Source organism: Furipterus horrens, unplaced genomic scaffold, assembly GCF_987537825.1.
Source record: "Furipterus horrens unplaced genomic scaffold, mFurHor1.1.pri manual_scaffold_2, whole genome shotgun sequence".
NCBI classification, from domain to species: domain Eukaryota; kingdom Metazoa; phylum Chordata; class Mammalia; order Chiroptera; family Furipteridae; genus Furipterus; species Furipterus horrens.
Window position 1 is genome coordinate 123,979,676 of NW_028327172.1, and position 14,098 is coordinate 123,993,773.

The 14,098-nt window shown below is 45.9% G+C and overlaps 1 protein-coding gene across 1 annotated transcript in view; it reads left to right on the forward strand.

The window, feature by feature from the left end:
• Window positions 1-13,725, forward strand: part of HADH (hydroxyacyl-CoA dehydrogenase) — a 47,139-nt gene extending 33,414 nt beyond the window's left edge. The window contains exons 5-8 of the mRNA XM_090266395.1: window positions 2,802-2,891; window positions 6,422-6,494; window positions 11,741-11,857; window positions 12,989-13,725. Of these exons, the coding sequence (XP_090122521.1) occupies window positions 2,802-2,891; window positions 6,422-6,494; window positions 11,741-11,857; window positions 12,989-13,107 (399 nt within the window). The 3' untranslated portion in view covers window positions 13,108-13,725. The remainder of the gene's footprint in view (window positions 1-2,801; window positions 2,892-6,421; window positions 6,495-11,740; window positions 11,858-12,988) is intronic.
• Window positions 13,726-14,098: the final 373 nt, after the last annotated feature.

A 14,098-nucleotide genomic window follows, 5' to 3' on the forward strand; every position in this document is an offset into this window, starting at 1 on the left:
AGTACAGAGAGAGGCATCAGACTGGGAAGTGAGCACTAAAGACCACTGGCTTGATGAGACTCGGGACAGCCACACATGTTCACATGGTCTCGCTGAGGTCAGTTTGCTCCAGGCAATTCTTATTAGACAGACTGGTGTTACACCAGAGCCACTATACCACCATGTCCACCATTCCTGGGGTGAATTCGGCCCCATTTAATAGGGCCTCAGTATTGTCCCCAGATGAAGCACATCTCTTTGGTTTAGTGATGAGAGCTATTTAAAGAGGTCCCGATAACTTTGGACCTCCTGACCACAAACTGGAAGGTGGAAGGGAGTGTTCTGGGAAGGCTGCCCCAGCCTTCCTGGTTGGGCTGCTTCTACTTGGTTAGAGACTTGGGGATGAGGGAGATGGAGTCACAGTAGACTATTTGAACCTGAAATGTGGCAACTTGCCTTTTACAGGGAACTAATTACAGAGTCTGAGGAGCAGCCGCTATTAAAGTAGCATTTGTTGTGAGGTTGAGGATTTATTGCCCTGCAGAGTGTGGGGGATGCTGCGGGCCTCCCTGCAAGAGTGTTTGGGGATGTTTTCTCCACTGCTGCCTTCTCCTCCAGGCCCCCTTCCTTCCTTTATCCCCTCACCCCTGCCCCTCCCCCTGTAAGCATTAGCTTCTTCATTAATGATGACTATATTTTCCTGTAGTGTTCTGTCAAGTGACAATTCCAAACCATCTTACGATAGGAATCTATCTGTTCTACTAACATTGCTCCCCAGCTTCTACCAATTTACCCCCTTCCCTAAGGCTGTTTTTTGAAGAAGTTGAAGAAGGAAGGTGGGGGGTACTGCACGGAATAGAGAAAACCACATTTATCCTCTTTGTGCAGAAAAAGAGCAAAAGAAGCTGAATGGTATTTGTAGCATTTCAGTACTGATGGGACTAATTACTTTAGAAACTATACCATGTGCATATGTGTGTTTTGGAGATAAAGACATTTTATAGATTTACTTCAAACTCTAATGTTGTTTTTGACTGCATTTATCTGATAACGTCCATCAATGTCTTTAGAACTGTTGTACATTGGTTGTTAACAGCCAATGCTTATTAATAAATGTTAGCATTTTCTAGAAAATGTTTTCTAAAAGTGCTCTTCTCTATTTAATGTTTAACTTTAGCTCTCGCATCTGTGTCTTAAGTGGCTCTTCTCTTTTACTTGGAACTGGATATATATGTATATATATATTTCTTTGCAGGCTCTGTTGGAGCTATAAGCATATTATCTATAATGTGTTGCTATTTGTTGAATGAATAAATATTCAGCCCTTCAATTAAAAATCTTTACCATTGACTTCTTTAAACCAACAAATTATTTCTGAAACGCCATACTTAGTAGCCTTTGCGCTAGCTCCATCTGTATAGGTCTGATGGAGACTTCTGATGCCTCAGTGGGAACAGCTCTTGGCTTGCTGTTTGATTTGCGCTGTCTGCAGAGCAGTGTCTGGCCTGGTGCTTCCCAGTCCTCGTCTCCTCCTCCCTGGTGCTGCTCGTTCTTCCCACTCATTGACTTCCCTTCGTGTCATAACACACTGCCACACTCCCAGCTGTGGTCACATTCAAGTGCGAGTGATGACCATGCTCTTCATGTGTGTAGCACCTTTCATCTCGCACAGACCCCAGCTCGTTAGGCCGCACAGCACTCTTACGACAGGGAAGATAGGGAGGATGTGTAGGTATCATTCTCCCACTTCACAGGAGAGAGGTGAAGCACGGACGGTTCGTCTGGCTTGCCTGAGCTCATACGAAGGGTCTGATGTAGAAGCCAAGCCTTTTTGCTTTGACTCTCGTTGAAGCTTCTTAACTGGCATTTAGATTATATATATAGTATAAATTCATCTGGTTCCCATGTGCCAAAATCTAACTCCTGACAGGTGGGTTCTCTTAACTGTTTCCTGAGGGCTGACTCCAGGCATGGTCCTTGGTGCCGTCTCCTGTACATCCCAGCTGGCCACTGGACCCTTGCACTGCACCTTGTAGGAGGGTCACAGGACCATGGGTGCCTTCCCGTGGTGCCTGGCAGGCAGCGAGCTCCAGCCATGCGCCCCTGTTGGCTGGAGATGAAAGCCTTCCTCTGTGATGAGCCTGTCTGAGGCAAGGGGAGCCTTTAGTCTCTGGGGCACCTGTGCGCAAGAGAGTGGAGTAATGGGGAGACACTCCTCTCAGAGGCCAGGAGACCGCTGATTGGCCAAATCACTCAATGTTCTGGGACTCCTTTTCTACCAAGAGAAGCGGGACTCCATAAAGAGGCTTTAAGGGCAGTCAGCATACTTTAGTAGGCTTCTAGTTCCCTCCCTGAAGCAGTGAACAGTACAGGTAAAACACCAGCAGAAGCCAGCATTTACTGAGCTCTTCATACCTGTTAGGGTCGCAGGGAATGCTTTCCCTCCTCAACTAATTACATTCTCATTTCAGTTCCTTGAGACAGAATGATTTCAACGTCATATCAGTTTCACAAAGCATGCCCAGAGTCACAGGGCCAGTAAGTGGTACCGCTGGGTTTGAGCCCAGGTCTGTCTCAGCAGCAAAGCCTGTGAAACTCCTCCACATGCACACACATTTATATTTAAGCCTTGATTTTGTGTATTCTGCAATACTTCACTGTCTTAAAATGGGCATTTTGATAAACATTTTGTTTCTGGCATGAGATCCTTCCTTCTATTTTTGCTGCCTCTATGGCTGGTTTTGGTCAATGTTTCTTGACCTGTTCTATTAAAATTGTTTGCTGATTCTTGGTCATAGTTCTTTTTCGTTTTCCATTTCCAGGTCATTAAAACACCAATGACCAGCCAGAAGACATTTGAATCTCTGGTGGACTTCAGCAAAACCCTGGGAAAGCATCCTGTTTCTTGCAAGGTAGGGTATGAGTAGCTTAGGAAAGGGGTCATTTTCCTGGGAACCTGACGTACTCCAGGTAGAATTATTGCGTGGTAGAATGATGCACTTATACTGCAGGCCTGTTCACGGGTGGTGAGAGCAAACTGCACCTCCTTTCTGCTCACCAGCAGGGGAGCCCAAAGCCCTCATGGAGAGGCTAGGTCCCAGTGGGGCCCCGCTGACTGTTGAAGAGTGGCTGTGTTTCCATAAATGGATTTTGTTACCCCATCAGCTTGAGCTTCTGCTGGGCCCCAGTGAGCCAGAGCCACCCTGTGTGTCAGTCACAGCCTAGTGTTCATATGCCTCCCGAACAGACGCTAGGCTTCACTGTTGGCAGGAGCAGCGCACATGGTTAGGGAGGCGACGCGCGGGAGCAGCCGCCCCGCCCGGGGTCGCGTTAAACAAGCTGTTTCTCGGGCCTGTCGCGTTGCGGTGTGTGTTGTGTTGTTTTCCATGAGAAGTGCGGTGATGGAGGGCATGCCTCGGCCTCTCCCCGGTTCTTAGGGTGCCCATTGATGAGACGTAAGGCGACCCCCTGCTGTCCACTGCTTCACTCTCTCTCCAGCTGTCCATTGGCTTAGCTCCTCTTTAGTCCCCCCCAGATTTAGGGACCACCCTTCTGTGTGACTTGGCAGATGCTTTTAAGTATCTCACCTGCTTTTTTGGTCAAAAAGCCTCTGTATCATTTTGGTTCTTTTCATAGCATAAGTTTGCTTTCTAAAAGGTTCTCAAGTTCGAACTCACAGTCTCGTATTAACCCATGAAGACTCATGTTGTTCACGAATCATCTGAGTAATAAGTCCTGTTGATGTGGCCCCAGGAGCCAAAGAGAGCAGACCAGTGTGTGCCGTTGCCCCAGTCCAGGGTAGTGTTATTAGGGGGTCTCATTATTTTAACACTAATTTTTTGTTTGTTTAATTTTGTGGGTTTTAAATCTGGATTTTTAAAAAAATCACATTGCTAACCAGATGTTATGATGACACTTTTTCTGGGCTAGACCTTAGCGCTTTCTGGGAGTCTTTCTGGGTCAGTTACTCAGCCTCTTGGTGAGGCATCCAGACAACATAAGGCAGCCACGTATCACAGGGATCTGCACATCTTTGTGTAAAGGCCAGCAGTAAATATTGTAGGGCACATGGTTTCTGCTACAGCTTTTCAATCCTGCTGTTGTAGCAGAAACACAGCACAGGCAACACATGCTGAGATGAGTGTGGCTGCCTGCCAATAAAACTTTATTTAAAAAACAAGCTGGGGACTGGATTTGGACTATAGGATTGTAGTGGTAATTACCAACACCTGACAAAAAAGAATGGCATTAATGTGCCTGCAGTGTGTCTGTTTTCATAGTGAGATGTCACAGGGAGACAGGGAAGGAGCTTTCGCTTTCTAACTGTGTGACCCAGCCTCGCCCTGGGCCCTGCTACCTTTGCCCCTGGGTTCCCGGGGTCCCTCTGAGGTATTGGCTCTAGGACCCTCCACTGGAGTCCTAGCCAGAGCGATAGTACAGCCTGCCCGGGTTTATAGCCTGGATCCCTGCTTTTGGTTAAAAGGCTTATCATTTAAAATAATAGTAATAATGTTTGAACGAGGTAGCTGTCCTGAGCCAGGTGGGAGCAGCAGGTCTGGGGGGAGAGCCTTGGACAAGTCACTTAACCTCTGTGCCTCGGTGTCTTCTACCTAACAAAACGGTAATAATAATACTTGTTTCACAGGGTTAATATGAGGAATAAATGAATTCGTATTTGTGAAATACTTAGAACAATACCAGGAACATAGTAAGTACAGTAAAGTATATTTAATAAATTAATAAAATAGCATGAACAATGTAAAGAGCTATCTCTTTTACATTATACTAATATTTTGAGATTATCTGTGTCAGTATCCTCAGCAGAACTGAATATTTTAATGGAGAAAAAAACCCTTTCCCAATAATCTTATTGACAAAATGCTATTTTGTTCCATTGAGTATTTATTTGATTAATAGTGTATTGAAATATTTTGTGAATTTTAGTACTCTTTTCAAGCTCTTTATGTAGACAATATTGACTATCTTTGTAAAAACTGTACCTGTTGTAAGTGGAGCACATATTTTCCCAGGCTGCTTTCTGACTTCTAACCTTGTGTATCATGTGTTTCATGTACTTGGATATCCTATCTTGAGTTTCTACAATAAACTTTTTGAAAATGAAAAGTATTTTTGGCCCTGGCTGGTGTGGCTCAGTGGATTGAGCACCAGCCTGCAAACCAAAGGGTCACCGGTTGGATTCCCAGTCAGGGCACATGTCTGGGTTGTGGGCCAGGTCCCCAGTTGGGGTTGTGCAAGAAGCAACCACACATTGATGTTTCTCTCTTTCTCTTTTTCCCTCCCTTCCCCTCTCTCTAAAAATAAATAAATAAAATCTTTAAAAAAAAACAAAAACAAAAGAAAAGCATTTTTGCCTCAGTTATAAAACCAACATTGTTTCATTAATATAATCTTGGTTAAACTGATAAAGGTCTTTTGTGGATCTCTGTATTCCTGGGAGATGGGGGCAGGAGATGGTTTCAGAGGAGGAACAAACCCTGCGGCTTTGCTGCCCAGTGTGTGCCACATGCAGTCAGGTTAGCTATGGAAGCGGTGCAGAGGGCCGCCTTTACCTCGATGTGTATGGATTGCCTCCTGTGTGTTAGAAAGGGAACCCAGGGCCAGGGTGAGGATTTTTGCCTGCAAGGGTCAGAAAGAGGGGGTGCCATTTACTTAATGGAATCAGATTTACATAAATACCACCAAAAATAATTACACTACATCCTGCCCCACAAGCCCCCAAGAAAGATCAGTAGATGGACCTACACCCCACTCTCGACCTCCGGGAGAGGTGAGGAAGCGTTTCAGTGTGGCGGGAGAGCGTGGGAGGCATCATCCGGGCGGTGGGTCCTAGGTAGCATGTGTGACAGGCCCACAGTCCGGCCCTCAGGAACCCTTTCCCAGCTCGACCACCTCGCATTACGCGTGGAAGCGAGAGAAAATCCTGAGTGGCCCAGGGGTGGCTCCAGGGAAGAAGTGCTGCTCCTGTGAGGGCTGCTTGGGACAGATCGTTACTTTTTCTAGATTCCTGAAAGGAATGTGGGAGAGGAGAGAGGGGGCTACCGTTAGAGCGTGGGGCAGTGTGCACAGTGAAGGTGGCTTCTGATACACGTTCTCAACCTGTCACGTGGAAACGACAACTCCTCTCTCACAGACAAGGAAGCGGAATTCCAGTGTGGGGCAAGGTCAGAGTGTTAGGCCTTTCTGCCTGAGCTGTGCTCTTCTAATGACCTCCTACTGTGATCCCCTTTATTTTGAGGTCCATGTCGAGGTGGCATCTGGTAAGCTGGGAGTAAGGCTGTGCTGCTATTTTGAAACAAGTATTGAAAATGTATAGCTCCATAAATGTAGATAACATAACCCAAGGTGAGAAGGGGCAGCCTGGTGGCTTCACAGAAGGTCAAGTTCAATAACAATTCACTTTTATTTCTGTCTCGTGAAACAGGACACACCTGGGTTTATTGTGAACCGCCTGCTGGTGCCATACCTCATGGAAGCAGTCCGGCTGTTTGAACGAGGTAGCTGTCCTGAGCCAGGCGGGAGCACCAGGTCGGGGGGGCACTGCTCTCTGGGAGTCCTCCTGTAGGGTCTGCAGGAAGGGCAGGCCGTGCAGAGCAGGGAAGGAGCTTCTGCTTTCTAGCTGCATGACCTGGCCTCACCCTGGCCCTGCTACCTTTGCCACTGGGTTCCCGGGGTCCCTGGGCTCCCTGTGAGGCCTCTGAGGTGTTGGCTCTAGGACCCTCCACTGTGGTCCTAGCCAGAGCGATAGTACAGCTTGCCCGGGTTTATAGCCTGGATCCCTGCTTTTGGTTAAAAGGCTTATCATTTAAAATAATAGTAATAATGTAAAAATCATTGGGCCAGGTGACCTTCGATTTTCCTGAAGGTTCTGAAACTAAGACTATGGTAGGAAGTAGTAATAGGGCTGAAGGTGCCAAGGACCATGTGTAAGAGCGCTGTTGGCCTTGCTGACAATGCCACGATGTGTGTTGTTTTAACCTTGAGAAAGGTCAAAATGTTTTCTTAATACTTGTGGATAGAAATATAAGACTGGGACCTGGTCCAGGTTACAAGATGCCATGTATCCTCCTGCCTGCCTTCCCTGCCACATTTCTGGGACAGTAACTATCATGTCTGCTTCAAGGGCAAACAGGCCTTAATAGGACTGGATAAAAAACAAATGTAATTGTTTTCAATTACTTCACAAACGCTCCTGAGAATGTCATTTTTGAAACAAAATGTTTATACCAGCTCTTCTGGAGAGATGAAAGCACATTTGCTTTCTCAAAATCTGCTTTAAATATTAAAACTTTTCTGTTTCATGGAAGCATTTGCCTCACTTTTGCTCCAAGATCAAACCAACACTTCTGTGTTTATCTATCAGCAAATATGCTTAATTACACCTCAAAAGAAAGTGGGAAATATTTTGCCCTACCTTGAAAGTCAGGGTGGGTGGTTTTTTTTTTTTAATGTAATGGGGTAGAATATAACATGTGGGTGATCCACCTCCTAATGGTGTTTTTCTCACTGAAGCATCCTGTCACTTTGATATAGTTTCAGACGTACCTTGTATTTAATTGTATGTTGAAAGTCACCCTCTTGTCTCTGTCCCCTCTCACCGGCAGTAGTCCCTTTCTAAACAGATGGACTCTCTTTGACCCTCACTGACACTGGTGGTCTGTGAGGTGAAGCTGGAAGGGGGGATCTGAAGCCATGGGAGAGCTGCTCTTAGTTCGATTTGACGCTGCCCCCAGCATTCTGTCATTGCTGTCCCTTTGCCTCTCCCCCCACAGCTTTCTTGGGGCCTATGAGCCAGACTGTGTGCTGCTGGAGCAGCTGGGTGTCAGGTCTGGCGTGGGTGCTTTCCCCCAGCAAGCCACACTGTGGTCTGGACTCCTTACATCACACGGTCTTCTTACCACATCCTGCCCTCCTTCAGCCAACACAAAGGTGTGTTTAGACACACACTGGCCACCCCGTTTCCACTTGTCTGTGCTGAGCCGCTGGCTGACCTGCATCCATTCAACTTTGAAACCTGAAGCCATTTTGGATCATCCTTATCTTACCTGTCACTTGATTCTTCTGTCACCCCCATTCCCCTCTGCTGGTCAGCCTGCCTTGGAAAGCAGAGGCTTTCACGCTACCTCGTCTTTTTCTGACTGATCTGTGCTGCCATGCTTGTGGAAGGAGGCGTGCTGTCCTGGAGGGTGAGGAGACGTGCATGCTTGTCTGCCCCATGCAGCTGGGCGAGCCCCGGGGTCCAGGGAAGAATCGGACAGTGAAGACAGTGGCTGTGTGTAGCTTGGCCTTTTCTGAACTCACTTGAGGAGGACTCTACAACACTGTCAGCTCAGGCTGCTATTGCAGGACGACCACAGACGGGGTAGCTTATAAATGACCAGTTTATTTCTCACAGTTCTGGAGGCTGGAAGTCTGAGATCAGCATGGTTGGAGTCTGGTGAGGGTCCTCTTCCAGTTGCATACTGCTGACCTCTCGCTGTGTCCTCAGTTGGGCATTGCAGAGAGGAAACAAGCTCTTAAAAGGGCTCTAATTCCATTTGTGGGGGCCCCACCCTTAGGACCTCATCTAATCCTTATCACTTCCCAAAGGCCCCACCTTTTTATATCATTGCATTGGGGGTATAATTTCAACATCTGGATTTGGCAGACACAGACATTCAGTCCTTACATAACAAACACCACTGGTGCGCCTGTGATGTGAGTACTCCCACAGGCAGACTGGCTCGGTGCTGCCTGGGGTGGGGGGCATTACAGCAGGGGTCCCCTCAGCTATCAGCCGCTCAGGCATCCTGGGCAGCTTAGCAGCTTGAAGAAAGCCACAGGCTGTCACCACCCCTCACTCCCCCGTCCCTCCTTTCTGCTCTCTGATGCTCTGAGCCTTTGGGCATCTGCGCTGGGCCCTCTTCCTCTGTGTCCTTCAGCTGTCTTCACTCCTGTTGTTTTCATTCATTCCTGCTATAGTTAAGGCCTGATCGGTGGGGTTGGTCACCCTCATCTGTGGGTCAGAGCTCACTCTCCAGACCTTTGAACAGAGCTGACCCCGTCAGATGCCACTCGAACAGATCAGTCAGCTCTGGCAGGGTGCTGGGGCCACATGGTTAGCTCTTCTTGGGCAGCACCCTGGGAGTGCCAGGAGCCTCCCCCCAGTCACTGAACCTGCTCACACTGTCACTCCCCCTCAGGACATTCAGTGGTTCTCTTATCTCTTAAGTACAGTGCCCCTGCCAGAGGGCCTTCTTTTTCCTCACCCTTGGTCCCTGCCTTCGCCACCATTCTCACGGAGCCCTGCCGGAGTGTCCTCCTCAGGCTGGACCAAATCTCTGTCGTTGCCACTCTTTTCCCTGTGGCATGGCTGGTTTCTTTTTTCTGTCCTCTTCTGTGGCAGCATCCAGATCTTCATCTTAAGACCCCACAAAGCGCTGGTATAGGACAGGCCTTGAGGTTGCTGTTGCTGAATAAAGGAGTGGTGGCTGGCCAGAGTTCTGATCCTCATTGCTGTGACCCTGGTTGTTAATACCAAGAATGGCTAATAGGTGGCGCTGATGAGCCAGAAAAACAGCCATGTTGGGGCAGGTCACAGGTTCCCAGGTTGCAGATCTGGAAGCTTTTTCTTTATTGTCTAGACTTAAGGGCTCTTAACTGGGTAGGAGGTCCCATGAACCTCTTATAGTTGATACAGAATTCTGTGTGTATATACATTTTCTTTGGAGAGGGTGTCAGATCCTCAGTAATGTGCCTCACTCTAAGGAAGGTTAGGAAGTATTGGTCTAAAACATACCACATTTAACTCCCACATGGCATACCAGTCTGTGTATGTGTTTTATTTATTTCTCTCTTCTTTTTGCCTCTTTGGCTCTGTATTACTCAGAGTGGAATTTTAGAGTTGTGTTGACTTTGTAAAACTGTTTAGTTGTTTTTTTAATGATATGCTGTCTTCATGTTATTTTTTGAAATAGTTAAGTGAGTCTCTGAATTTAGAATTACAGTCTTGCCTCTAGGATTCATTGGCTGTCCTTGAATATAGATTTGATTAAATGGCTTTAGGTAAGTTGGAAGCATTTTGCTATCAGATTTCTGTCCCCAGGGAGTCTGTATTCCAATGAGAAGAGACAGCCCCTAGTAAATAACCACTGAATAACAGCTAGGTTGTGACCAGTAATCTCTGAGAAAGATAGAGGCAAGAGCATGGCAGGAGTCCTAGCCTAGAGCCCTGGCAGTTGCTAGTCTGTCTGCATGGAGATAGATGGTGCTCTGAGCAGGCGTCAGCTAGACGTCTGAGGACACTGGGCACCAGGCACAGGGAGCAGCAGGTGCTGAGCCAGAGGAGTGTGCAAGGCTGTCGTGCCAGCACTCCTGCTCTGACACCGTTGATGCCTCGGGATTTAATGAAATTCTGTGAGCAGAATCCTCATTCCTGCCTTTGTGTGTGCTGTTCTTGCTGCCTGGAATGCCCTTCGCTCCCTGCTCGTCCCTTGGGATTCTCCTGGGGGCATTTAGGACCTGGGCCTGGTGGTGGTTTGGGTAAAGTCATGATAGTGTGAGTAAACCTCTCCATCTGTGCCCAGAACGGTGTGGATCTTCAGCACTTATCATGGTGAAATGTTTGGCTTACACATTGAGTCCTCCCATTATCTCATGAGCACTCACAGATGAGTGGTCATCTTGTTTTTCTTGGTCTCATTCTAAGTCCGGGTGCCTGGGACATAACAGATAGGAATGCGAGTGGAGGGAATGAGTGAGTACACCTGATAAGACTAATGCATATGATCATTTTTGCTCTGTTTGCTTTCTTATGACGTGAAACTCAAATCATGATTCTCAGGATCTTCTAATTAGTGTAGTACTAATAATGTCGCCCTTATGAAGTAATTGGTTGGTATTTAAATCACCTTGGACTGCCTTGAAATCCTTTAGCATTACTTTAGTATTCAGTATGCTTTTTAAAAAGTCTTTATAGATGTTTAAGTAGTTCCTGCTTTCTCATGCCCCAAAATCTGAAATATTTTAGGTATGAAATCTCTGACAATTTTAACATTTTGGTATAATTAACCCTTTATGCTTTGGGACAGAATTCTAGATAGCCACTTATTACAGACTCTTCCCATTCCTGACTTCAGAGGAAAAGGACAGGTTGTTCTCTGTAAAGACCTTGTGGCCCAAGGACAATATATTAAGGATAAAATTCCAGGGAAAAAACATGTTGGCCCTTGTCTTAATCTTCTCAACACATTTTCAAGCTTGCATGGCCATTCTAAACCATGTTCGGGCTCTTCTTTGAACATTAATTTGACTGAAGGGTTTATGTGAATGTAATTTTACAGGAATACTCACTACTTGTAAAACCAAAAAAAGCTGTAATAAAAAAAAATATATATATAATGAATACAAAAACATAAAAGTTCTTTTCTTTAAAAAAAAATAGGTCCATTTATCAATCAAAAATCTGCTCTTGTTTTAAATGGTATTCCAGAGTTGGAAAATTCCAAGCTATTAGAAAGTAACTAATGTTTCCAGGCCACTGGGGCTTTTATCTCTCCATGGACAGAATTCACCTCACAGAATAGCCTAGTGGAATAGCTTTGAAAATCTTGTAACCTATTTGCTAAAATCTTACCCAAGCTAGAAATCCTGCCTGAATATTTTTTGTGCAAATATGTAAAACTAGTCATTTTGGAACTAACAGCCTAACTAGGAGGATTGTGGGAAAGGTGGCAGTAACTTAGGGCTGCCCGCTTCTCCCCAGGTGACGCATCCAAGGAAGACATTGACACTGCTATGAAGTTGGGAGCTGGCTACCCCATGGGCCCATTTGAACTTCTGGATTACGTTGGGTTGGACACTACGAAGTTCATCATGGATGGTAGGGCTTGGAATTCTCTGTTGTCTTTCTCTGAGTCGAGGTCGTCTCTCTCAACTAAAACTTAGAAGCCCATTTAAAACAGAAATTATAAGGGGTCTTAGGAGACTTTCCAAAGTCCTGCTCACACCAGCTTAAAGATTCAAGTTAATAGATGGTAGGAGGAGGAAAAATGTGACTGCCTAGTGTCTCCTCACAGGGTACCTTTTTTTATTTTTAACTTTTCATTTTGAAATAATTATAGATTCACAGAAAGTTTCAAACAGAAAACAGACAGGTTCTGTTTAGCCCTTTTCCCAGTATTGACCAGTGCTTCCATCTTACATAACTACAGTACAATGTGAACACCAGTAAGTGGACATTGATACGTTGTGTCATTCTCTCACATATCCTGGTCAGTATAACCTCCACTGCAATCAAGATACACAACCATTTTTTTTTAATGTGTCCATTTTAGGCCCTGGCCAGGTGGCTCGGTCGGAGCATCATCTCCATATGCCAGGGTTCCAGGGTTGTGGGTTATGTCCCTGGTCAGGGTGCACTTAACAAGAATCAACCAATGAAATGCATACATCAATGGAACAACAAATCGATGCTTCTCTCTCTCTCTCTTTCTCTCAAATCAACTTTTTTTAAAGTGTCCATTTTACTATAGAGGCTCTGAAGACAGTTAATTTTTAAAAATTAAAAATAATTAACATTGCACACTGAAGCTGAATGTAGCTCATACTGCCAAGTTTCACAAAGAATACTTACATGTTTGGGAGGACTGAGGAAGGCTGTACTTTGAAAGGATGAACTTTTTGAATTTTAAGAGGTAAAATACCAGTGGCAGCAAATTCAGATTTTTGACATGTACTGAAAGTTGTTGGTGCCAATGAGGGATCCAACCCAGGTGAACCAGCGGATCCGGGAGGGAGGGCAGGCAGCGCCCCTCCTTTGGGGCCCCTGGGCCTGCACACCTCAGCCTCAGCCTCTGCCATGTTGGCCTAAGGGGCACCACGGCCAAGGTACTCTGCCCATCAAAGTAGGGACCTTCCCCTCCGGCTCTGCCCCTGGACTTTCCCTGGGAATGCTGAGATGTAAAAAGAAACCCTGCACTTCATCCTAAGCCCTCTTCCCTCCTCTCAATAGGCTGGCATGAGATGGACGCACAGAACCCCTTGTTTCAGCCCAGCCCGTCCATGAATAAGCTGGTAGCCGAGAAGAAGCTTGGCAAGAAGACTGGAGAAGGATTTTACAAATACAAGTGACAAGTGCAGATTCTCTGTCTCCGAGAAGAAGCCTGTAAGCTCGTATCAGCAGCTTCCCCAAGTGCCCCAGGCATGCTTCTGTGTCAGATGTCTCTCACACAGCACAGTCTGTTCGATGTGTGTTTTTATTGTAATCTATCTGAAGTATTGATTTACACATAGCAGAGTCCTCCATTGAGAACGAATTCCCTTTTTGAGTCTGTCCAGTTCTTCGTATTTTCTAAGAAGCTTTACACCCTTGGTGCCTTGGAGCCAACGTTTCTTTTGAACCTCATCATTTTCATAACCATTGCCTGAATCTACTCACTTGTAGAGGGAAAAGCACTTCCTCCAAGAGCCTGCCGTGTTTGTCATGGCCGCTGACATGTCCGGGGTGCATCTGCAGTGCTGCAGGGAGCGACGCTGCATCGCCCCTTTATGAGAACGTGTGCTCCCTGCAGCTTTAGGCATTCCCCTGCCTGCTGAGCCTGGCCTAAGTGTCCTCTCTTTAGTCAGCTCGTCGTCAGGGTGCTGCTGCTGGACTGGCGGGCCTATCTCCATGTGCTGGGATTGCAGGAAGAGGTTTCATTCACATCTGAAATCAAAATGATTATGGTCTGTCTGTCTTTTTTTTTTTTTCCCCATGAGAAATCATTACTGCAAACTGCCAATCAATTGACTACAATAAAATAGTCTTTTAATCTGTAAAAATTTGAATTGAAATAAACATATATAATTTAAAATGATAATATGCTTAAATGGTTATAAAAGTAAAACTTAGTAATTTTACAAGACTACGCCCCATTTTCTTTAGTCTGTTGCTACCTTAAATTAGACGTGGTGAGGAGGGGCAGCCACAGGTGTTCGTGTGGCCCTGACTGCAGGCATCACTCCAGACTTTACCAGTGAAGCAATACTAAGCCATTTTTAAGGAACATCTGTTTCTTTGCCAACAAAGAGAAATAATGTAACATAAGCTTCTTTTATTTTTTAAACTTTTTCTAATTTATTT